The 26,777-nt window shown below is 35.5% G+C and overlaps 2 protein-coding genes across 2 annotated transcripts; one reads left to right on the top strand and one right to left on the bottom strand.

The window, feature by feature from the left end:
- Positions 1-12,242: 12,242 nt before the first annotated feature.
- Positions 12,243-20,150, top strand: LOC111896414 (uncharacterized). Its single transcript, XM_023892410.3, has 3 exons — positions 12,243-12,866; positions 14,955-15,011; positions 18,887-20,150. The coding sequence occupies exons 1-3, from the start codon at positions 12,357-12,359 to the stop codon at positions 20,054-20,056; spliced, it is 1,737 nt and encodes a 578-aa protein (XP_023748178.1). The 5' UTR covers positions 12,243-12,356; the 3' UTR covers positions 20,057-20,150.
- A 2,105-nt stretch (positions 20,151-22,255) lies between these two features.
- LOC111896404 (bifunctional nitrilase/nitrile hydratase NIT4A) lies at positions 22,256-26,530 on the bottom strand. The gene is made up of 6 exons (XM_023892400.2): positions 26,286-26,530; positions 26,001-26,169; positions 25,125-25,304; positions 24,518-24,811; positions 23,944-24,225; positions 22,256-22,587 (listed from the first exon to the last, which is right to left on the bottom strand). Exons 2-6 carry the CDS (start codon positions 26,137-26,139, stop codon positions 22,442-22,444), a joined length of 1,041 nt encoding a protein of 346 aa, XP_023748168.1. The 5' UTR covers positions 26,140-26,169; positions 26,286-26,530; the 3' UTR covers positions 22,256-22,441.
- Positions 26,531-26,777: the final 247 nt, after the last annotated feature.

Here is a 26,777-nt window from a genome sequence, read left to right as displayed (position 1 = left end):
AACAAAGCATTATGTTGAGCGTACGTGCAGGTACGCACATCGTACACGTTATTGAGCCTGTACGCTAAGCGTACATTAAATTACGCCCCGCGTAATGCTGCCAGTTTGGGCCTTGGGTATTTGGGCCTCGGTGTGGGTTGTTCTTTGGGACTTTGAGCCTTAGTGGGCCAGAAGGAGTCAATGGATATGGGCCAAGTATAGTATTGGACTTAGGGTAAAGTCCAATAAAAAGGAATTAGGCCCAAAGTAGCAAATTGGGCCACTAGTGGGGCTTTAGTGGGCCATTGATGGTCTTAGAAAGAATTAGAGGGTTTGGGCCATGTTTATGACCCACACCATAGCAGGGGTAAAATAGTCATTTTACCCATAGAAGGATCCTTATTCAGATTTAGTGTCTTAATTGATCATGATAGTCGGGGAGCAGCCGAAACAACAGTCATGGATCTTTCACTCAGGCTTTTAGCAGTTAGTTCTTCGAGGTGAGTCTTTCGTCCAATAGGAACGGGTCTACGACCACAATGTCGGCCCGTTTAGTCAGCAGTAGTTCCGGACTTCGGTCTGATGCAGTAGTTCACTGTGCTTGATGTCTTTGTGATTCAAGCATGTCTTTGTTTTATGTGTTCCAGACTTCGGTCCGATGCAGTATGCAGTATATGTGTTTATGATATTAGTTATGATTATGCTATGCTATGTTCAGTCAGTTTCCGGACTTCGGTCCGATGCAGTATGCAGTATACGTGTTGATGCTAGTAGTTATGATTATGTTATGCTATGTTCAGTCAGTTTCCGGACTTCACTCCGATGCAGTATGCAGTATATGTGTTTATGATAGTAGTTATGATTATGCTATGCTATGTTCAGTCAGTTTCTGGACTTCGTTCCGATGCAGAGGGCAAGGCCCTGGTTAGTTCCGGACTTCGGTCCGATGCAGTTTCCGGACTTCGTTCCAATGAAGAGGGCAAGGCCCTGGTTAGTTTCGGACTTTGGTCCAATGCAGTTTTTGGACTTTGGTCCGATGCAAAGGGCAAGGCCCTGGATAGTTCCAGAATTCGGTCCGATGTAGTTTCTGGACTTTTGTCCGATGCAGTGGGAAATGCCCAATATGTGTTTATATGTTATTGTATGGTATGTGGTAGTTTGGGGGAGCTCATTAAGCTTCGTCCTTACAGTTTTAGCTTTGGTTTCATGTACTCAGTTTCAAAAGAGGAGCTCGGGAAGATTGTAGTGCACACACCATTTGTTCAGCCTAGGATGTTTATAATCTGATATTTTGACAATTGTTACGATATTTTGAGATACACTGTATATGATTTTTATATGATGTTCGATGACTAAGGTTTTACTATTAAAATAAATGAAATTTTTAGACTGTATTTTTTGGATGTTACAAGTTGGTATCAGAGCCTTGGTTTGAGGGATTCGGGCACACTTTCGGGTGTGTCTGAACTCAGACTAAGGAATTGGTATAGAAATTTTCAAAAGGAAAATCAATTTTTGTAAAAAGGAGTTTGAGAAAAGAAAAGAGTTTAGAAAAAGCGAAAAGATTTTTTAGAAAGAAAAGAACTTTGAAAAGAGAAAAAGGTGTGGTGCATGCAATCAGCCGAGCTCTAGTAAGTACTCCCAAATTACCCATGTAGGTTTATGTTATGATTATCAGTTTCAGTTTTAGTAGAATAGCGTGCTAGAATAGGACTAAGGATCTAGGAGGATGCCTTATGTACCTGCTATATGTGTTCTAGCTTTATGAGAATTGCATTCTAGTATTGAGTAGACAGTAGTAGGATAGCATGTTTAGGTTATACCTGATAGTATGAGCTCAGCATTGTATGCTAGTAAAGTTTCTCGTTATGAGGATAGATTTGCTTGAGTAGTTTCCTGTGTTCGAATGCTGCTTGCTTTGTGCCTTGTGGGACTCTGAGTGATGGGAGTTAGCCATTAGGTGAATACGTCATGTCACATGTGATCAGGATTGAATAATCTCAGAGTGCTGGATTTGGCCCTATTGCGCAGCTCTTGTCTGAGTCTAACTGTTGTAGGAACGAGTCTTTTACTCGAAGGATTATCTAAGCCTCGTCACATGTGATGGTATTCAGGTGATGGCTAATTGGCATTACAAGGAGGCCTTCAGCAGCTGAGGACTGGTTTGGGTGGAGTCAGAGATTACCCTAGGGCAAGCCTAGGATGAGAGTAGTGCTGGGAGCAATAATAGTAATGAAAGAGACTTGGTGGAGTCAACGCAATTCTCGAGGAAGGTACGGATAGATGTTGAAGGTAGTATGGGCTCGTACTACTAAAAGCAGAGGATCCGTACTCGATTCAAAAGGGGCCAAGACAAAACTAGGGAACTTGTAGTGAGTATATGTAATCCCTCAGCAGTAAAGTGTATTTTGATATTTATTGTGATATGCTTTCAACATGGCGACGTTGCGTGAAAGGCCAGCAGTCGGCAATTCGAATGCCGGTGAGGGATCAGGTCCAGGCTCGGGTTCAGGGGCCGAGCAGCTCGAGGAGCGTATGAGACAGTTTGTATCAGCTGAGATCACACGCGGTATCTTAGACCAGACTCCTGTGATCTTTGGCACGGTCAAGGAGGGTATACTAGAGATTTTGGATGAGAGGCTCAGAGCCTTTCGTACGGAGATAATGACGTTGATAAAGGCGCGTACCTTGACTTTTCGGGAGTTCAGAGCTTGTGGAGCATCAAATTATCATGGGGCTAGGGATCCTATTGCTAGCACCAGGTGGTTGGCCGATGTCGCCAATGCTTTCCGCACGATCCGGTGTTCCGAGGGGGATAAGGTCAAATTCGCCTCCTGTCTTCTGAAGGATAGAGAGCGAGATTGGTGGGAGGAGGTTATTCATGCCTTGGGGGATGGTGTCGCGTTGGATGTGATGACATGGAGTGATTTCTCATCCAGGTTTAGGGATGAGTTTGCACCAGTTATTGAGGTGCAGTAGTTAGTACAGGAGTTCCAGGATCTGCAGCAGATGAATGAGAATGTGGCGAAGATCACTGCTAAGTTCAGGGAGAGGGCTCTTCTTGTTCCGTAGTATATGGCGTACGAGGAGATAAAGAAAGCCCTGTATCACGAAATGTTGAGGTGTGACATCAAGTAGTTTGTAAGCAGGTCCAGCTGCAAAATGCTGGAGGATATGATTGCTCGGGCCAGAGAGAGGGAGATTGACCTGGAGCAGATTAGGAAGAGGAAGCCGGATGAGGTTCTTATAGCCACAGGTTCAGGCAAAAGGCTCAGGGGCTCAGATTTGAGATCAAGGAATTATCATAGTCGCAGCCGATGCGGAAGTGTGGTAGGATGCGCGAGGGAGCGTGCATGAGTGGAAGTGGTGGTGACTCTGGTTGCTTCAAGTGCGGCCGGACTGGTCATTTTAGCACAAATTGTACCGCTACCACCACTTAGGGGTCAGATCTGATATGTTTCCATTGCAGACAGCGGGGCCATAGGAAGGCCAAGTGTCTGAGTTTGCTTTCGAGCGTATGAGACAGTTTGTATCAGCTGAGATCACACGCGGTATCTTAGACCAGACTCCTGTGATCTTTGGCACGGTCAAGGAGGGTATACTAGAGATTTTGGATGAGAGGCTCAGAGCCTTTCGTACGGAGATAATGACGTTGATAAAGGCGCGTACCTTGACTTTTCGGGAGTTTAGAGCTTGTGGAGCATCAAATTATCATGGGGCTAGGGATCCTATTGCTAGCACCAGGTGGTTGGCCGATGTCGCCAATGCTTTCCGCACGATCCGGTGTTCCGAGGGGGATAAGGTCAAATTCGCCTCCTGTCTTCTGAAGGACAGAGAGCGAGATTGGTGGGAGGAGGTTATTCATGCCTTGGGGGATGGTGTCGCGTTGGATGTGATGACATGGAGTGATTTCTCATCCAGTTTTAGGGATGAGTTTGCACCAGTTATTGAGGTGCAGTAGTTAGTACAGGAGTTCCAGGATCTGCAGCAGATGAATGAGAATGTGGCGAAGATCACTGCTAAGTTCAGGGAGAGGGCTCTTCTTGTTCCGTAGTATATGGCGTACGAGGAGATAAAGAAAGCCCTGTATCACGAAATGTTGAGGTGTGACATCAGGTAGTTTGTAAGCAGGTCCAGCTGCAAAATGCTGGAGGATATGATTGCTCGGGCCAGAGAGAGGGAGATTGACCTGGAGCAGATTAGGAAGAGGAAGCCGGATGAGGTTCTTATAGCCACAGGTTCAGGCAAAAGGCTCAGGGGATCAGATTTGAGATCAAGGAATTATCAGAGTCGCAGCCGATGCGGAAGTGTGGTAGGATGCGCGAGGGAGCGTGCATGAGTGGAAGTGGTGGTGACTCTGGTTGCTTCAAGTGCGGCCGGACTGGTCATTTTAGCACAAATTGTACCGCTACCACCACTCAGGGGTCAGATCTGATATGTTTCCATTGCAGACAGCGGGGCCATAGGAAGGCCAAATGTCTGAGTTTGCTTTCGGCAGGACAGATGATAGCACCTGTCCCTACCACTTTGAGGATCACTGACGACCGTCAGGGCCGGGTAAAGGTGCCTACGGTGGGAAGCAGGGCTTGTCAGTTGTTCATAGTAGAGTTGCGAGCGGTATGCGAAGATCTACCTGACAATATTGGGCGTGTTTCAAATAGGCTAACTGCTAGGCTTCAGGGTCAGACAACAAGTATTCATGCGGATAAGGAGGTAGTCGGGGTAGCTCAGGAAAAAGAGATTGGTTTGGATGGACAACTCAGTAAAAGGAAGCGAGCACTTATTTCAGGACAATTGGGAAGAAGTGACGAGTCATGCCCAGCCGATTTGGGCGTTGGGAGTCGGGAAGACCATGGGGTGTGTGGTAAGTGCGGAGGGACTCATGAGTTTGCTTGTCACAAGTTTAGGTGTTTCAAGTACGGGGAAAGGGGGAATGTGTATCGGGATTGTAAGAAGGATTAGATATGTTTCATTATCACCAGCCGGGTCATTTCAAGTCTTGATGTCCTGTTTTGGTGACGGGAAGAGTTCAGGTTCAGGTGCCCATCATTCTGCAGGAAGTCAAGATCGATCTGCACTAGGTCGCAGGTATGTCATTTGAATTCTCCCTTTGTAATGACTCAATTGTTTTGTTCCTGCATCGATATTAGTTATCATATGTATTGGAGTATTATATTACCTGCTTGTAATTGACTTATATGACATCTGCATGCTTTGGATTTTAGAATGATAGTTGAGGATGTCCCCTGTAGAGCAGGTTACTTCGGATGCAGTAACTGTAGCCAGTATGAATGAGACTCTGTAGTGGCTCACTATTTTCGGGAAGGTGTTATTTGGGTATAGATCGGTTATTCCTCAGCAGTGGTAAGCGTGAGTTCCCAGTGGAGTAACCATAGGATGATAGGATAATAGTTCAAAGATGTTCCCCCTTAAGCACAGGTTCTTAAGATGCAGTCACTGAAACAGGAACAATCGGGGATTGAAAGGTGCTCGATTAGTTGACAAGATTGGTTTAGGTCTGATAAAGGGTTAGTTAAAGCGCCAGCAGAGGTAAACATTGGTTGACAGCGAATCGACCCTTTAGATGATAAGAAGGATGGGGAATCCTTTTCAAGTTGTGAGATGTAAGAAATTAGCCGAATCAAAGTGGGGGAGAACCCTTCATGTATTCAGGGTCAGTAGCATGCTAAACTTAGGAAGGGTTGGTAATCTTGAGTAGGAAGGGAAAGCCGTCAGATAGTGATAGAGTGTTGTAAGTCTATGGGTATAGCCGTAGCATTCACTAGCAGCCAGATATAGTGATAGAGTGTTGTAGGTTTGCGGGTGTAGCCGTAGCATTCACTAGCAGCCAGATAGTGATAGAGTGTTGTAAGTCTGTGGGTGTAGTTGTTGCATTCACTAGCAGCCAGATAGTGATAGAGTGGTGTGAGACTACGGGTGTAGCCGTATCATACAAAGGTTGGTAGATAGCATGAGCGTGTTGTTAGGACGCGGGAGGAATAGTAGTAACCACCAGTTCGGGTGCAGCAGTGAGGATTGGAAATCCACGGATTGGATTTCAGAATTTTTCCCAAATGGTTTAGATATGGTTGAACCAGCAATACGACAGTTGGAACGTCCATACAGCTATGAGGGCAAGAGAGCAATGGATTGCTTAAGGGTGCTTGATATATAAGGCTACAATTGGTCATGTGGCAATCACGTTTAGTTGTGGTTGGGTAACCCTAGGATTTCAACGTATGGAATCAATCAGTTAGATCAGAAGGCCATTAGGGCCATAGTGACAAGATAACTAGTAGCAATTAGTTCAGAGAAGGATTTCATTCAGTAATTGTGTGGGGCGGCTACCTAGGGAGTCCTTTGGCTCCGCGATCGGGCTGGAACCCGATATTTCAAATAGTTGGTGATCGAACTGAGACCAAGGAGGTATCATTAGATTTTGGAGAGCGGACATGTGGTAGCATACTGCTTCAGGCAGTTCAATGTTTTAGGCAATCATGTTTCAGGCAGTTTAGTGTTTTCAGGCAGATCAGTGTTTCAGACAGTATTGGGGTCTCCAGCGGTTATGGTATTTTGGATTTTCATGGATAGCTTAGGGAGTGACAAGTCACTCACAACAGCAATTATCAAAGTTTTGACCGAGAAGAAGTACCCGAGAGAAGTATCCGTAGAAGACCTCGAGGACGAAGTCTAGTTTAAGTGGGGGAGAGTTGTAACGCCTTGTTCTAGATTATTCAACTATGGAATTTCAGAGGCCAAGGCTAGGGGAGTTTTAGTCTTTTATGAATCTTAGGGGTATTATTCGAGAAGGTTTCAGGCCGGGGTGTGTGGTTAGAAGCGTAGGGCTTCTCGCAAACTTTTCATGGATATAAAGTTCATCGGAAACAGACCTAGAATGAAGGAGTTAAGACATTTTGAAGATATTGACATTTATGGCCCCTTAATGGAAAAGTTGACAAGGTAGGCCATGCATGCAATTTGGCACACGCGTGGGTACGCCCAACGTTTGCTGGGTTACGCCCAACCACGGCTAAACGCCATTATACCCTAATTTTGGGTTGAGCCTATATATAAAGAACATAATGGCTTTAACCCTAGCCCCCATATCAGCCTCCCCAACCTCATAAGAAACCCCAGAACGTCCCAACCTTCAATTTGTGAGATCTTGACCTGTGAAAGCTTATTTTAGTGGTTTAAAGCTTGGAAGAGAAAAGAAGAAGATTGGCAAGGAGGAACCTTGGAAGCTAGAGCTTATAAATCTGGGATAAGTGCTTCATTTCGGACCTCTACAGGGTAAAAAGTTTTGAGCTTGATGATTATTCTCTTAGATCTCTCTTAGTACAAGTTTATGGACTTTTTGGTCCCAAGAATGGGTCTTTGAGACTTAAGCATGTTTCTAAGACCAGGGTTGCCTCCCTTAGAGTCAGATGTGTCCCATAAGCAATAAAGTTCCAACCTTTAGGACTTATTTGAGTTCATGCATGAGTTAATACCTTCTTCCATGGAAATAGATTATGGTTTTTGGATTTGGGGCTTATGTGAGTCAAGGAAGCCATAAAGTAAGCAACTTTATGGTTTAAGACGGGAAATAAGACTTGGATCTGAGTTGGTAGCTTCTGAATCGAGGTATTCAGCTCTTAATAGAGAAAGGACTTAACAAAGCATTATGTTGAGCGTACGTGCAGGTACGCACAGCGTACACGTCATCGAGCCTGTACGCTAAGCGTACATTAAATTACGCCCCGCGTAATGCTGCCAGTTTGGGCCTTGAGTATTTGGGCCTCGGTGTGGGCTGTGCTTTGGGACTTAGAGCCTTAGTGGTCCACAAGAAGTCAATGGATATGGGCCAAGTATAATATTGGACTTAGGGTAAAGTCCAATAATAAGGAATTGGGCCTACGATATCAAATTCGGCCACTAGTGAGCCATTGATGGTCTTAGAAAGAATTAGAGGGTTTGGGCCATGTTTATGACCCACACCATAGCAGGGATAAAATAGTCAATTTACTCATAGAAGGATCCTTATTCTGATTTAGTGTCTTAATTGATCATGATAGCCGGGGAGCAGCCGGAACAGCAGTCAGGGATCTTTCACTCAGGCTTTCAGCAGTTAGTTCTTCTAGGTGAGTCTTCCTTCCAGCAGGAACGGGTCTATGACCATAATGCCGGCCCATTTAGTCAGCAGTAATTCCGGACTTTGTTCCGATACAGTAGTTCACTATGCTTGATGTCTTTGTGATTCAAGCATGTCTTTGTGTTATGTGTTCCAGACTTCGGTCCGATGCAGTATATGTGTTTATGCTATTAGTTATGATTATGCTATGCTATGTTCAGTTAGTTTTCGGACTTCGGTCCGATGCAGTATGCAGTATATGTGTTTATGCTGGTAGTTATGATTATGCTATGCTATGTTCAATCAGTTTCCGGACTTCGGGTCGATGCAGTATGTAGTATATGTGTTTATGCTAGTAGTTATGATTATGCTATGCTATGTTCAGTTAGTTTCCGGACTTCGGTCCGATGCAGAGGGCAAGGCCCTGGTTAGTTCGGACTTCGGTTCGATGCGGTTTCCGGACTTCGGTCCGATGCAGAGGGCAAGGCCCTGGTTAGTTCCATACTTCAGTCAGATGCAGTTTCCAAACTTCGGTTTGATGCAGAGGGCAAGACCCTGGATAGTTCCGGGCTTCGGTCCGTTGCAGTTTCCGGACTTCGGTCCGATGCAGTGGGCAAGGAACAATATGTGTTTATATGTTATTGTATGGTATATGGTAGTTTGGGGGAGCTCACTAAGCTTCGTGCTTACAGTTTCAGTTTTGGTTTTAGGTACTCAGTTTCAAAAGAGGAGCTCGGGAAGATTGCAGTGCATACACCATTTGTTCAGCCTGGGATGTTTATACTCTGATATTTTGACAATTGTTACGATATTTTGAGATACACTGTATATGATTTTTATATGATGTTCGAGCTAAGGTTTTATTATTGAACTAAAACGAAATTTTTAGACTGTATTTTTGGGATGTTAAACCTAAAGCAATGTTGTCCATCCCGATGAAAATCCTTAGGCTAGATCCCTTAATTTAGATGCTTTAGGGACAAAAAGTGAGGATAAGGGGAACGAGTAACCGGGTTGATTGATTTGATGAAAATTAATAAACTTAATTATTGTGGGTTGAAAACCCTATGTGTTCACCAGGCTCCGAAGCCTGACCTACTCAGTTTTTTGTATTACAGGTAGTGGCAAAAGAACACAAGCTCACCAGACTCCCAAGCTTAATCCACTCGGTTTTTTGTATTACAGGCAATGGCAAAAGTACACAAGAGTAATGATATGATGAGATATCTTTGGATTATAGGCCATTAGAATAATAAATGTTGGAAGGCCTGTACTATTTATGTTTATGCTTATGTACTATATTGACAATGACATCCTAGAATTTTAAATATAATGAAAACCCATTCCTTCGGAAACGCTTTGATAATTTACTTATCATATTTTTGGGAATAAATTCCGCAACATATTTCATTAAAAGGATACTCTGATTTTCAAATAAAGTATAAACAAATTGGTCTTTTCTGGCCGTGAAATTGGGGATGGTGCGATCAAGCCGATCCTTCCATTTTGAAACCAAAATTACCTTAAAGCATTTAAATACAAAACCGTAAGCATAAAGCTTAGTGAGTTCCTCAAAATACCACATACCAAACATACAAGTGTCATGAGCTACCCCCATGGTCTTTCATTTCAATGTTGAGGGCCAAATCTCGGTCTTACATACAAGTGTCATGGACAACCCCTATGGTCTTTCCGTGCAATGTCGAGGGCCAAATCTTGGTCTTACATTGCATCCCTGAAGAATTATTCTACAATGAGTGTTTATGATTTACTCTGATGTTTTGAGAATACTTTTACTCTGACCGTCTTTTGGGATGATGAATGAATGGTTTTGATATAATTAAAATGAAAATTTTTACCGGTATTTTAAGGACATTACAGAATCCTATACAGTGTTGTAAAAATCGGCCTAGGTGGTCTCTTACTGTCTACGATTAATGCTAGTTGGTCAAGATAGTCGTAGTTAGTCATGGGCATTCAAAGGCGGTCTAACCCAGTGAAAAAGTCAAACAATCAAAATTTTCAAAAAAAGAATCCCCGATTAGTCAAATTTGTGATAATTGGTGAAAAAGATCCTTCATTAGTCTAAAAATTATAATATATGTTGATTTAAACAGTTTGACATTGAATTTATCAAAGTTTTATGGTTATTTACTTATTTTGTTAGGATATAGGTAATATTTATTTATCTTTTAAAATAAATTCTAGTACAATTAAGGGTCTCTGGCTAGACGGCGATTAATCCCCACCTAAACCGATTAGTCCCTTAACCTCAGTCGATCACCCGATCACAGTCTAACGACTTTTACAACCTTGATGCTAGATAATGAAGTATAAAGTTTACCAATTATACTAGCAATTACGATCAATTACTAGTTTTTATGATTAACTACTTACTAATTTAATGTTCATAAAACTAGAAAAACATATAAACCAATTATTTGTGTAAAACTACTTATGATTTAATCATGAGTTTAATCTTGAACTTCAAAGAATTAAACATAGCGTAGTTTATTAAACCAATGCTCGCTTAGATGCTAGAATTACCGATAAATATTACTTAACCCTATGATTGGTTAAGTCGCTATTCCTAACCATTTTAAGATCAAAAGCTATTAAAAAACAAGTTACAATAATCAGATTTATAGCTTAAACTATATGCAACTTAAATTTAAGCGATAAAATCGAAACTTTAACAAATAAGATAGAAGAATTAATAAAAAAAAGAAGTTTTATATGAACTTAATAACTTCAAAATCAAGATTACACCAATACTCTAGTTCATCTACATTTAAGTGGAAGAGAATGTATTTATCCTGTCATATTTATAGAAAAACACAAAAAACAAATAAAAAACATGTTACACATTGCAAACCTAATATTTTCTTCAAAAATTCTTATTTGCAACTCTTCTATCCTTTTCTTTATAAACCAAAGGTTATTTTTTTAACCTAAGAAGGTTTATTTTTTGCACAGTTTTTCAGAGATGTGAAAATCTAGTACTTATTGGAAAATAAACTTAGCAGCGCTAAACTTTCGTCTTCACATCGCTAACCGTTATCCTCATTGATTATTCTCAAAGTAAAACTCATCTTTGCATTGTTATCTCTAATCTTTGCGGCACTAAGCGAAGTTTTATGGTATCTTCGAAATTCTTCCTTATCCACTCCATATTTAACTCCATTTTCCTTCTTTTATCATTATCTCGAGACTCATTTATCAAATATGAACTCTTTTATATCTCATTTATCCGTACTTTACATTCATTCATCTAAAATACTAATATATTTTATCATATTTTACGACTAATTGTAGCAATATAGTATACGATATGCAAAGTCTTTGAGGAGAAACCTATGACGCATATAGAGACGTGTAAGGACAAAGTATAGCTGATATGGGACACTTGAAGAAGAAGACTCGATGATTTTAAACTAGTTGTACTAAGTCCTTCTTAGGAGCTAAACGTCAGTGACACTTTGTTAGTAAATATGCATGAAGATCAATTCATCGAAGTAAAGGAGTCGATTAATATCCTAACGTTTTCCATGTATTGTAACAAACTCTAATTATAGATACTCGATGTATATACATGAATATCAAGAGTTAATAATATTCATGAAATTTGAACGCGATCTCTTCAATCAGGCTTTTAACCTTAGTCAGCAAACATTCAAAAATTAATATTCAATAGAGTAAATTACACAAATGGTCCCTATGGTTTAGGGTAATTTACGCGTTTGGTTCCTAACTTATTTTTTTAACTGGAAAGGTCCCTACTGTTTGTTTTTGTTACGCGTTTGGTCTCTGTCTTACCTAAAAAGACTATTTTGCTCTTGATTTTTTTAATTTTTTTAAATAAACACACCCCAACCCCACCCGTCACCTTATTTTACTTACCCTAACATTTTTCTCTATTTAAATAATAGTCTTTTTAGCTAAGATAGGGACCAAATGAGTAACAAAAACGAATAGTAAGGACCAAGTGCGTAACAAAAACAAACAATAGGGACTTTCCAAGTTAAAAAAATAAGTTAGGGACTAAGCTCGTAAATCACCCCAAACCATAGGGACAATTTGTGTAATTTACTCTATTCAATAAGAACCAAAAACAAACTTCTTATCATATATATATAGTAAATCAAATATTAAAAATATTTGAAAACCCAGAGAATAGAATCATAGATAACAATTATGCATATCCAGTTATTATTGTCTATTGAAACATTAAAACAACAATATAACGTGTTAGGAGGAATATAAAATGGTAATAAATAATAATAATGTGGGTACCCTCTACCCATCCATCATCCCCGCCGTCCATTCCCACATGCATGTTCCCATTATATTCATGTATTTGCCACCTCTTCTCTTTGGCATTTTATCAAACGCCTCGTCTTCATCAATTATCGTTCTTTCTCTCTTCACCCAACAATCTCTTTTTCTTCAAAGCTTCCATTTGCAGATGGAGAACAGCAACCCAGAGATTCCATGCAAGATCAGAAAGCGGAGGTTCCCGACAACTTCTTCCTCGTCGTTTGTAAACAGTAATATGTCGCAACTTTTAATCGAGCAAACAGATTCACTGCAAAATGAGAAATGTATGAATAGGTTGGATCGGAGTACCTTCCAAACAGATGAACAGGGGATAATGACATTGCAGAAGTCGGGAGCTGATAATCGAGTGCATGAAATGTACGAGAAATCGATTGTGAATTTGGATCGATCTCGAAACAAGAGTCGCGAATCTCCTTGTCGTGATTCTGCTCCCGAGGTTTCTTCATTACTCTTTCTTTGTCAACTTTAAACCATATTTTGTTCACATTGTAACTTGTTAACAGTTCTTTTTCTTCATGTGTATACTTTTCGATTTTGTGCAGTTCATTTTAACTAGTTTTTTCAAATTAACATAATTTATCACTAAAAACGTATTAACAAATGAGAAGATAATATTACTTAGTCATATATAATCCCTTGTTTTTAAGTTAATTTATATTAACGTCAATTTCAGTCATGTTATCTAAATAAAATAGACTTCTCTTTTATGAACGTCTTTTCCCATTTCACAAACATGTCCTTTTTATAAATGTCTATTTTATAAATGTCTTTTTTATCTTTTCATATAACTTAATTTATAAACGTCTTTTTTAGTCATGTTATCTAAATAAAATAAATGTTTTCATATTTACGTCTTTTCTACTTTTTTACTCTTTCATATAACTTAATTTATAAACCTCTTTTTTATGAATCTACTCTTTTTCTATTTCAAAATTTATCCACATAAAATATATTTTTTATTGACTTGTCTCATAGTTGTAAAAATGTTTTATTTTATGTGGATGGATAAATTTATTATGCTGGAGAATCTACTCCCATTTTATAAACATCTTTTTTACTGCCTTCATATAATGTAATTTACATACGTCTTTTTTTGTCATGTTATCTAAATAAAATAATCTTATTCAAAGATCTAGAATTTAGTTACAGTTAATAATTATCTATTGATTATCCGATTTTGAGTATTTAGTATCACATACACATAAAAACACCATCTTAGTATTATTCTTATGATGCAAATCATCTTTTCCAATATTAAATTAATTTAGATGATAGAGGGAATATTAGAGGGAAATATTATTTTCTCTTTGAAATTATCTTGGTTAATGAGTTTAAATATTTTTGTAATTTTAGTCTTATTTAAATGAAGCAATTTGTTTAATCAAAATTTATATTTTAAACAACTTATAAAAAATAAAAATGCAAAATAAATATTAGAGACATAACTGGACTTATTGTAAGCTACACATACAAATTAAAATATTTGTCACAATATATTATATATGTGCTATTGAGCCTAGAATTATGCATTGAATGGTGTAAAAATAAAAAATAAAATAAAACACAACATACTAAGTTATATATATATATATATATATATATATATATATATATATATATATATATATATATATATATATATATATTAGCTCGGTTTAAATGTGGATTGACATCTATTATGTAGACGTGTGGATAATGTTATTCTGTGAGAATTACAAATAAAATATGTTATTTGATAATATGAATACGTTCAATCTTATATAATTATTTTAATTATTAAGCATTTTCACTAATTAAATCGTCTATAAGGTTATTATACACTTTTTTTAATTATTCTCATTCTGTCAGAATGTTATCAGGATGTTTATTGAATTGTATTATGTAAGAATTAAAATAAATAAAAAACGATGAATGAGAACAAAAATGAATTAGAATTTGTGAGAATCCATTAAAATAACAATAGTTTTGTGAGATTGAACGTATTCACATTACTAAACATCATATTCTCTTAATAATTTTCATAAAATAACATTATCCACACGTCCACACAATAATTATCCATTCACATTATATATATATATATATATATATATATATATATATATATATATATATATATATATATATATATATATATATATATATATATATATATATATCATTTTGTTTGCACACAAGATTATTTGTACGACTTAACACTAAAATAATTTGTGACAAAATATTTTTATTTTTTATCAGCAGATCTCTTTCTAGTACTTACTGAAATATATTATAATTATAATAACTATTTTTATATAATATTTATTTGTACCATTCTAAAACCATAAAAAATGGTATATGAGTCATAAAGATATTGATTTGGAGACAAAGTTATTTAAGGATCCAATGTGCACAAAAAATACTTTAATATTTAATACATAACCAATATGAAAAAAGTAATAACAAGAATTGTTATTCAGTGAATTTTAGTTTTTATTACTATTTATAACATTGATGGCAACCATACATTTATCACATTTTGCAGGTAATAAATCCACGCCATGGGGGAATGCCATTGATTTGTGATGCCAGGCCAAATGAGGTAACGTTTGACTTTTAATTCTTAAGGTCAAATTTAATATCGATTTCAAATAATAAATCCAAACGTCTGGTAGAAAAAAATACAATATTTTTTCGGTGATCTTACAAAAATGCAAGACTGCGTTTGGTCAAAAACGTTTATTTTGTTTTTTTCTTCTATCATTTTTGTTTTAATTATTAGTTTACCTTTATTGTTATTATGCAGCAATAGGAACAACAACAAACCCTATAATTTTATTGAAATAGGGTTTTATTTTAGAAACTATTACTAAAATTATATTAATGTCAACATATTTTCATTCAATTAAAAAACACTGTAGGTAAATTGAAAGTTTGAAACCCATATTATGATATTGTCTAATTTAAAGTTTGGAAACCTCTATTCAGAAAATATAGGAGTTTTAACGTCCTAAAAAATAAATAATATATTGGTTTTTTAATTGTTGGATGAAAATAGGTTAAGTTCTTTCCAAGATTAAAAAACTTTAAATTATACATTTAAAAAATTATAGGGGTTTTAATACACTAAAAAAAAATAATATAATGGTTTTTTTTAGAATTAAATGGTAATATATTAGGTTTTACTGAAATTTGTTATTTTTAGTTTTAATAGAAACATGATAAGATTTGATAAAAATTGAAAAAATATTTTCAAATTAGAATTTCTTCGAACTATGTAAATTGCATAATATCATTAAGGTTTAAAATATAAAATATCATAATTACTAAATTCACAACACCACAAGAATAACTCATCTATCTTTGTTTGGAATATAACTCCATGTCTCATGTTATATCCTTGTTAGGTGTTATCATTTTGTTTGCACATTGTTTTTTAACGATTTAACAAAAAAAAAAAGGAAAGCTAAGAAAAATGGAATTATTAATTTATTTATGTTTTTTATTTGGAAATAAAAGAAAATCTCATATGTTTTATGCTTTCTAGGCAAAGGAAAAAACTATAAAATCTTCCCTAACATTTATGTTCTAGAATACCTTTAAAAATAGTATTTTTTATATTGTGTTTTCCTCACTTTCTCCAAAATAAAAGCGATGACAGGGTTTTTGGAATTGCTTATTTAAACTATTTTTTTGATTTATTTTGCTTTGACACCGGTAATAAGAAGTTTTTTTATGTTTGGATACAACAATTTCATAAACACTTAAATAGATTTAAGAGTTTTTGACAAGTCATTTGCTACTTACTTCTTAACTTATTTAAGGAGTCTTTTGATAAATTGATTTATTATTATACATAACAAAATTTCTAGTTTACAGTTTACCAAACAATAAAAATATCTTATTAATCTAATTCGTTTTGATACCGAATAAAATAATCCAAATATATTTTTCAAACGGATAAGATAATAAATATTTTTACAAATAAACACAAGTTATTTTAAACAAAAAATAATCTCAGACACCCCTTTAAAAGTTATATCCATCGGTCCAAATTTGTAAAGTTTGCATAATTTTAAATAGATGTGATAATGTATACGCATCTTGTAAATTATGTAGAATATAAATATAAGATAGTATGGATACATGAATAATTTTAAAAGCAAATGGGAATAATTATTTATTCTTTGAAAACTGGGTATCAATTATGTAATGTTTTGTAACATACCACTAGTCCTATAAGTCAAAAAGACAGCAAGCGTGGGGTCACCCCTCTATATTTATTTCAGAATTTCTAAGTTTCGGTCAATAAATGATACAAAATTCAAATCTATATCATTATTTATACCCGAATTATACTCTGACAACATTGACAAATTAACACAATAAAGAGATTATAATATTAAAAGATTAAAACTAAATGGCTTTTAGCTCATCAGTATCAAATGGTATATCAAATGGTGTCTTTTTTTTTCCTGGGTTCGAGGGTTTAAATCCGATCGTAAACATAAGTGAAATTAATTGTTATTTTAAGAGTATATTATATATTTATATTTGTTGATTAAAATAAAAGTGAAATTTATCCTTGTGTAATAAAAATGCCTACATTATTTTCTCAACTTTATAAATAACATAGAGTGGGGGTCAACCTCTATATTAAAATTAATTTTCTGGTTACACTCAATTATTTTGCCAACTTTTTTGCAGTTTGGATCCATTATTATTTCAATTAATGTGTCTTGTTAATTGGTTCTTAATTTGGATGTTTACGTATTAAGTATTAAATGGATATTCAAGGGTTTTTAGTCTAACGATATGTAATATTGTTTTTTTTTTTTTCTTTTGGAGTTAATGTTTCAAGTCTCGTTATAAACATAGGTGGAATTAAGTGTTAGATTAGGAATAAACTAGATTTATCCGTTCAAAAAATAAACATATTAAATGGATATAAAATTAGTATTGCTTCAAAACCATTTTAAGAGATTTTACCAATGATTTTCGACCAATTTAATTAATTGTTTTGATTTTAATTCTGTTTGTTGATTTAGAGCATACGGTATGGGCAACGAGAAGTGTTATTTTTGCTGATATGACACCTTATAATCTAGTTATAACAAGATGAACACCACCCCTCCTTGTTAAGAGGATGTTATGGCATATCTTGTTGTGACAAGCACAAAATGCAACAAGAAATTTAATTGGTTGTTGTCTTTATCAACCAATCAAATCATTTTGTTTTTTTCTCTCTCTACTTCTTAACATGTTATAACATGGGGAATACCATTTCCCTCTTTGTGTTATGGTGGTGTTATAAATGAGGTGACATATGAACTTGATGTTATAACGTGACCCATATCTAATGCTTTTAGAGAGAAATATGTGTTAACGCATATAAATTAATTTATTTTTTTAACATATAAATTAATTTATTTTTTTAACTTATTATAATATAGTGTTTGGTAAAACTGGTAAAATAGTTTAGAAGTTAAAAAAACTATTAGAGATATAGTTTATTGATGAGTGTTTTTTTCCGTAGGTTTTTAAAATATATCATTATATATTCGTTTCATGTTATATACTCATATGAATTTTAATTATATTAATATTTATCATCTAGTTTTTTGGTTATTTTTTTTAATAAATACTGTTATATCAATTACCAAGTAACTAGCTTTTAAACTGGTCTGTCATTTGTCAAACACAGCCAAAGTAGTTTGTACCAATTTTATTTTATTTTTTGACCCGTCTTTTTGTATTTTTATGGTAAAGGGGGGAACTTATGAATTTTACAATATATATAGCAGAAAATAATAATGAACTATATTTAAATGAAAACATGATTGTACATTTGTACATAAGGCGTTATTACTTTTACCATTATCTATTTGACGTTTTCCATAAAAGCATAAATGAATTGATTTAAATAAAATATTATAATACTCCAATACAATAATTGCAAATAAATGTTACAGTCGGTGGTTCAATTAGATAAAACTAAAATAGCAAATCTATTGTAAGAATTAGACTATTACATGTCAAAACGTGCCTGTTATTTATTTATTTATTTATTTAAATTTAAATTACATATTTATTTTAAATATTCTGCTCATGTTAGGTCTACCTGTAAACAATCTCTCTGTTTTTTTAATGTTTTTTGAGCCATTATGAAATCTGCATACATTTAAATAAATTTTGGACAACTTTACATCGTTTTTTTTACCACTTTACATCTATTTGACCTGTTTCTACTTGATATTTGCCGAAAGATCAAATATAACTCAAATCACCATCAAAATAGCCTAATGATGATCATTGAAACAAAATAGAGTTGATCCAGATTCTAAAGCTATTATGATTCATGCAAATACATAAGATTTCTCTATTTGTCATCCAAAACACGACTTTTTTCTCTTATCAACATAATTGTAACAAAAGCTGTTAAAATTAATTTGTCGTATTGTTATTGTGTTATGTCAGGGAAAACCTCGACCATGTGTCAAAATCAATACCGAGACCAAGAACAACGAACATTCGGTGCCAAAATCGACACATGGTTTGGATGAAATCAAGCATTCCCTTACAATATCAAAAGAACTACTCAAACTTCTAACTCACATTTGGACTGTGGATACGAATCATAACCACCACCACCATCCAACGAGCCTTTCCCTGGTTTCAACCCTAAATCATGAGCTCAACAAGGCTCGGTCACACGTGAATAAGCTAATCAAAGAACAAAGATCTATGGACCCACTTTGCGAGTCGAAAGACCAAGACAAGGTTCGCTTAGCTGTCAAGACCATAGCACACGAATTGGAGACCGAAAGGAAGCTTAGACGACAGACAGAGCGGATGAACAAGAAATTAGGTCGGGAATTAGCGAATACAAAAGCTTCTTTAGGAAAAGCGATAAAAAAAGCCGAAGCGGATAAGCAAGCGGCTGAGATGTTGGAGCAATTATGTGAAAAGATGGCGCATAGTATTGAAGAAGATAGAGTTGAGCTTGAAGAATTGAAGAGAGAATCGGAAAGAGTGCGTGAAGAAATGGAAGAAGAAAGAGAAATGTTACGTGTTGCGGATATGTTACGTGAGGAAAGAGTCCAAATGAAGCTCATAGACGCAAAGTATGAATATGAAGATAAACATGAACAAGTAAATGTTCTCGTACATGACCTAGAACAATTGTTGGAAGCCGATAATGGCATCGACACTTTAAAATCAACGCCTGAAGTTCTAACATGGTATCAAAGCAAAGTAAACAAGTGCGAAGATGAAAACACCACTAAGAGGGGAAGAAAGGGTGAAGGGATAAGTGGCGGAAATAGCCTTGTAGAGGGAACTAGGGATTTGTCATGGTATGATAACATCAAGGGTGAAGTAAATGATGAAATAACAAGCACACGGGACGAGGTCGTCGGGCGTAACTCAGATTGCATTGAGTGGGAATTCGGACTAGACATGAGAAACGGAAATGGAGACTTGAATGAGTGTTTGGAAGAGACAGTTTTAGGGTTTTCTTGTTCATCTACGATGAAAGAGTATGAAGATGAAATGGAAAGGTACAAATTGATCAAAGATTTACGTGATCGTATAGTGTCGTGTTCTGATCTTTCTAGAGACACTCTCGGGTCCGGGTCTTATATATAAGTTGCCTTGTAAATTATATTACATGTAAGCTCATGCATTTGACATGAGAAGATACCACATCTATTGAGTATATGAACAACAATACAATTACATACCTCATATAACATCAAGTAAATAAAATTGAAACAAAACCAAAAACCGGAAACACTATTAAAAAAACTGAGTTGTTTTGGAAACTCAGCAGGTCTCTTTTTGTGTTACAAGCAAATTTTATTTTTTTAAAACCCAAAAAAAATATTAGCAAGTAAATTATATGAATTGACCCTGCCAAAACACACCTTTAGTCAATGTTTTTCAAAATTAACGTGGATTGTCCCTTGTTTTGTTGAAAGTTGGACATGTCATCATTCGTTTAATTTAAATTTGCAAGTTTCATCCCTTATGAGACATGGAATGACTATTCTACATTTTTTTTATTTCTTTTCTTACAACTATTTACAAAATACAACATAAAATAAAAACTCCACCCCACTCACCTTATCATAACCCTTCTTCTTAAACCCTCTTTCCCCTAAATTCTTTGATTGACAAATCATCATCACCGCCAGACCATCACCACCCATCATCGTCGACCACCACCTCTTTTTTCTCATAGAAACACCATCAATGACCCTTCTTCCCTCGTTCTACTTCTGGTCCTTATGCCACCAACAAATCATATGTTCCAGTCGGAGCAGAGAAACACAAAACACACACACACATAAATGCTCTTTTTGATCGGGAGCGGGGTGGGCAACTTCAATCGGTGCTGGCGCCTGCGGCAGCACCTCTGGAGCCGCCCCCGCATAACACTTACTATATTTTTCAAGAAAAACTGAAAAAACACACACAGAGAAAGAGAGAGAGAGAGGGAGGGAGGGAGGGAGAGCGAAAGAGGTCATCATTGCCACTTGTATGCTAGGGTTTTGAGATTTACGTGCTAGGGTTTCAATGTTGTGCTAGTTTTCGGAGATGAAGTCGTCATCGACATATGTTTGCATCTCCTCCCTCTTCATCTTCTGTGTTGTGTCAGTGATGTGTCAATGATATCAGATTTGCAAGTATCTTTTTAAGAAACCACTTGAATGCTATTATCCCTCTGCCACTATGCATTATCGTTGTCTAGGGTTTCAAACCGAGCTCCACCATCATAATCGAAGCCTTACATTTATCTCTCGTTATCTCTTCGAAATATAGTGGGTAAAATAGGTTGTGAAGTGTTGGCGGTGATAGGTAGTGGTGCCGGAGGTGCTAGCGGTGATATGTGGTAGTGGATAATCCATGGAAACATGTGGCTATGGTCGAATCTTGTTGTAGAAACGGGAGAAATAGAACGGGTGGGGTGGGGTAGGGATATTTGTTTTATTTTTATTTATTTTTTAATTTAAAACTGATAAAAAAAAGTTATTAAGGACAAAATACCAAGGTTCTAAATTACATAAGGCATGACTTGGCGGCAATGTCAAGCCTCAAGTTTTTTCAAGCTGTGGCGCGCCACGTTGTTTGTAAGGCGTTACTTAAGACGACAATTTTGTATATATATGTCTTAAAACGACATTTTGTTAAAGCTTGGTGGCAAGTACAAACATTAGAGCCATGACACACCATGAGCGAAACCATGACGAACTTTTTAGAACCTTGCAAGATACTCATTTCATGCAAGATAGGAATGAAACGTGTAAGTTTAAAACAAACAAATAATCGTACGAGTTAATTTTTAAAAATAAAAATTAAATGTGCATTTTAACATGTAACATCTACACGCGGGACATGTAATATACCAACTTAATAGTCATGTCAAGTAACTTTCCAAGTTTCCACCAGTTGTAAGATATAATATGTAGATCTCTTTGCTATTACTATACAGGGTTATTGTCATACATAGGTAATATTTTTTTTTGTTTTTTTATATAAAAGACAATATTGTATCAAAATAACTAAATAAGTACCATATGTAAACAAAGATAAACAACTAGAACATTTGTTTACAAAATACTATTAAAAAGCATAAAATAAAGGTATTTTGTAAACAAAAAGTTCCAACTCCTTCTAATAAGAGTTTTTACTTTTTTTTTTTTTTTTTTTTACAATGATAGCCTCACAAAATTGTTTATTTTGTGAGGGTAGAAACGATTAGGCAAAAACCAAAGCAAACCATGCTCAAGCCAAGACCCAAGAAAATCAATCATGAAACCCTAAATCTAATCAATCCCATCAACATCAGAAGTTTAATTAATTTATTCAAAGAAAATCAAGGGCAGATCCGCAGGTTGATGAATAATAAATTCATCATGTACAACAAACGCAGCTAACTATACACAATTCAACATGGCTAGATTCAAGAAAACAAAAGTAGCAATCAAATTACATAATGTTAAGAAAACATAAATTTTGCAAATGCGACGATTATTTTTGAGAGCCTTCGGTCTTTTCAGATGTGAAAGACACGGGTGTTGCAGGATCATCCTTTACAATCAAGCTAAGAACTTCGGGTCTTGCGTAATGTCCAACCACATCAAAATCAAACTTTGCACGCACAATTTCTCCAAGATCTATACCAAATTTTAAACATTTACATGTCATAATAATAATAAAAATCTTAAATTTGAAGAATTTTTTTTAGCAAGAAAAAAAAACAAAGAGATTATTAAGCTCTCTTGTTTAATTTATAGGCCGAATTCTACAAAAACCACTGTAGTTTGGATTTTTTTTGTTTAACCACTGAGAATTTTTTCTTTCTGGTTTAACCACCAAGAGTTTGTATTTTTTTTAAAAAAAAAAACCCTCTATGTTTTTTCCATTAGTGAGTTGCAAATAACAAACGAAAAATTATCTTTTCGGTGAAAGATGTTCAAAAAAAAAAAAAACAAAAAAAATCAAACTTTGGATGGTTAAATTGAAAAGAAAAATTCCTTCAGGTGGTTAAACTCTCATTGTTTTTATAGAATTTGAAGTTTTAAGTAGTGTTTTTTTAAATAAAAGCAAATTCTCAGTGGTTAAAATAGAAAAAAAAAAAAAAAAAAAAAAAAAACTCTTTGGTTGTTGAACTGAACAAAAAAAAGAGTAAATTACAGGAATGGCCCTTATGGTTTGGGGTAATTTGCATGTTTGGTCCCTAACTTATTTTTTTTTTAACTTGGAAGGTCTCTACAGTTTGTTTTTTTGTTGCGCGTTTGGTCATTGTCTTACCTAAAAAGACTATTTTGCCCTTGATTTTTTTATTTATTTAAATAAGATGGGGTAGGTAAGGTAAGATAATATGAGGTAGAAGTGGGGTTGGGAGTATGTTTATTTAAATAAATTAAAAAATCAAGGGCAAAATAGTTTTTTTAAGTAAGACAAGGACCAAACGTGCAACAAAAACAAACTGTAGGGACCTTCCGAGTTATAAAAAAAATAAGTTAGGGACCAAACGTGCAAATTACCCCAAACCATAAGGACCATTCGTGTAATTTACTCAAAAAAAAACCAAACTACACTGGTTATTATGGAATTTTCCCTTTTTTTAGGGTCAATTTCATAAAAAGGGAATGAACTATTCTGATCACTGAACTTGTAATTTTGTTCCATTGAGGTCACTCTCCCCAATTTTAACAAGTTTCACTGATGAAACATGTTGATGTGGCATCCATATGGCGCTAAGGTTTATTCTAGTATTAAACTCTTTATGTGGCAAAAAAAAAGAAATAGTTCATTTCATTTCCGTTTAATGTCCTAAACCCTGAGATAAAACCCATGTGGGCGCCATGTCAGCACCCTTTGACGCCACATCAGCAATGTAACCGGTCAAACCAATTAAAATTAGGATACATGGTTCCCATTTATGACATGGACACCTTATTTTATCATCTAAATCATGAAGAACATATATAACATGCAAAACATTTTAAAAGCCAAAAGTAGGATACCTAAATCAGCTGTAATAAGTGCTTCCCCATCATAATTGGGTCCCGCAAGAACAGTTCCTGATGGTGAAATTATAACACTTCCACCAGCACAAACAACCGATTCTGGTGTAAGATCTTCTTCTGTTCCAGTAAAAACATATTCTGGAGGAGGAGGATAATCTTTTCTTCTACAAAATTGATTTGCAGATAAAACAAAACACCCCCCTTCTAATGCAATATGTGTCATTGATGCTTGCCAAATTTCCCTTGAATCAGCTGTTGGTGCACAGTATATCTCAATTCCTATAAACGTACAAAAACCAACCATGTCAAAAACTCAAAATTTGGACCAAAACTGCACATCGGTGTAAAGTGTAAACCACAGGGACCAAAACTGTAATTAACGCAAACTATAAACTATAGAGACCAAAAGTGTAATTAAACTAAAGAGACCAAGACCATGTAGTTCATTCGTTTCCCCGACTGAAAACTACAGGGACTAAAAATGTAAATCATGTAAAATAAAAACTACAGGGACCAAAACTGTAATTATTGCATTTACTGCAAATTTAGCAAGTAGATGACTAGATCGAACCTTTAGCATACATCGCAGTCCTTAACAATGGCATTTTATTCTCCCAACAAATAGCCGCACCAATTTTCCCAATTTGAGTATCAAAAACAGGCACAGTTGACCCATCGCCAAATCCCCAAATTATCCTCTCCAAAGCCGTTGGCATCAACTTCCTATGCTTCCCAAGATAACCTCCTTGATTATCAAAAAACAAAACCGTACAATAAAGGGTATATCCGTCTTTTTCTATAACCCCCATCACCAAAAACACTTTATACTTCCCCGCCATTGCCCCCAATCGATCAACTTCCGGACCTAAATAATCCAAACAAAAACTTATTCACATTAAAAAAAAATTAATTACAATAAAAGTACGATCCTATTTCTTGATAACTAGAGGAAGTCTACTTATGTCCGCTTTGTGGGGGGTGTAATCTGTAAATTTTCTATTAGGCAGGGACTATTTTTCTAATTTTTTTAAACACATGGACCGTTTCTGTAAACAAAATGCGCAGAGACATTTTCTGTAGGAAGAGCTTTTGTGATTTATTTTCTACACATGGACCAAACCTGCCAACATAAGAAACTATTGTGGCCAAAGTCTATATATATAATAATGTGGTTTTACCAGGCACATTAATGGCTGAAGCATGATATTTGCGAAAATCTTCTTTTCCCTTAAGTGTTCGGTTTCCAATTGTGACCCCAAAATTTGAGCCTCGAGGGTATCCGCCTATGAATGCTTCCGGAAAGACAACTAACTGGGACCCATATGATGCGGCTTCGGATAATAGTCTTTCGGCTTTATCTGTAAATGCAAGAAATAGCAATGTACTTTCGGTTATTTGTTTACTATAGTTTCTTACTTTTGTTTTTTCTTATTACAACTTTGTAGTTTAAACATGCTACCCATTAATAGGAAGAGTGTTGCTATGAAGACACCTTATAGACATCTTTATCAAAAGTCAACCAATAGGTAATTATTTTTAATTATATTTTTCAAAAAACAATGTAATTTTACCCAATAAAAATACCTTAAAAATTATATAGGGTGTCTAAATGGTAAAATGAGTGTGTCCATTTAGCCAACCCCTTCTTCCCGATGGATATGCAAAAGTTTTAAATATATCTCAAAAATAAAATCATTATAGATCAAATTTTAAGTTATTGACTAATATAAAAACAAGTGTTAACATTTAAAAACCCAACTTTTTAATCACTGAACACAGCTGTGAACGTAGAAAAGAATTATATATGTAACATTATATTAGAGGTATAGGGTTAATTACAGCAATATAAAATCATGTATACTGCAGTTTCTTAACCAAAATAAAGAGTTTCAACTTCATGTTTTTTTTTTTTTCCATTAAGAACCCAAAAGATTTCTTGCAATTACACAGAGGCTTGCAAACAGATTATCTGAAGAACGCTAATGAACATAGTACATAAACGATCGAAAACATGCATGCAAGAACTGGTGTGCGATTAAGGAAATGAAACGAACCGAGGGTAGCAGGGGTATCATAGAAGATGGTGGAGGCCTGGATAACAGTTGCTCGAACGGTGGATGAAGAATCGGAAGAGCTCATGTCAACTTCGCTGAACACAGCGGCATCGTTTCCTGTTGTCGAAACTAGCGCCATTGGTTTTCCTCGATTCTTTTGTGTCGTTTACTAGAATTAAAAATCGAACTTTCAGAATTTAGCTACAGACTACAGAGAGAGGTATGTTCAATGAAACTGGAAGATTCAACTCGATTAAATGTTTCGGAAGTTGAAAAGAAACATACCCTGATGTTGAATAGAGTTTGAGAATCCGACTTAGGCCAAGAATTCGCTGAAATCCCCAAATGAGGTACTGGTATTCTGAGCGTTTCGATTCGTTAGAAGCCTCTGTATGAAGACAAGAAGAAGGTGTGATTGTGGAGAAGCAATTTTGAGGAAAAAGAAACGTCTGGAAGGGAGTAGAGAAGCAATTTTGAGCACACACTCACTCGGGTCACTCCTCACTCGTGAAAAACAATCTTGAATTGGGGTTTTTTATTGTCTTGTAGTTGGCGCCTGGTGGCTTTTTACAAACGATTGACCTGGTCCAATTTGGTAGTTTATCGGGGTTTGTCAATCAAAATCAATTTTGTATCTTCAAACTTCAAAGCATCAAGAATGGTTAATAACTTAATACTACTATAATTAAGAATAGACAATACGTACAAATGATAATGATCTCTTATATAAGTATATTCATATCATAGGTAATGATTTGTTCACCATATTTTTTGCCA

Source organism: Lactuca sativa, chromosome 3 (assembly GCF_002870075.4).
Source record: "Lactuca sativa cultivar Salinas chromosome 3, Lsat_Salinas_v11, whole genome shotgun sequence".
NCBI lineage: Eukaryota > Viridiplantae > Streptophyta > Magnoliopsida > Asterales > Asteraceae > Lactuca > Lactuca sativa.
This window is presented reverse-complemented; position numbering and strand designations above follow the sequence as displayed.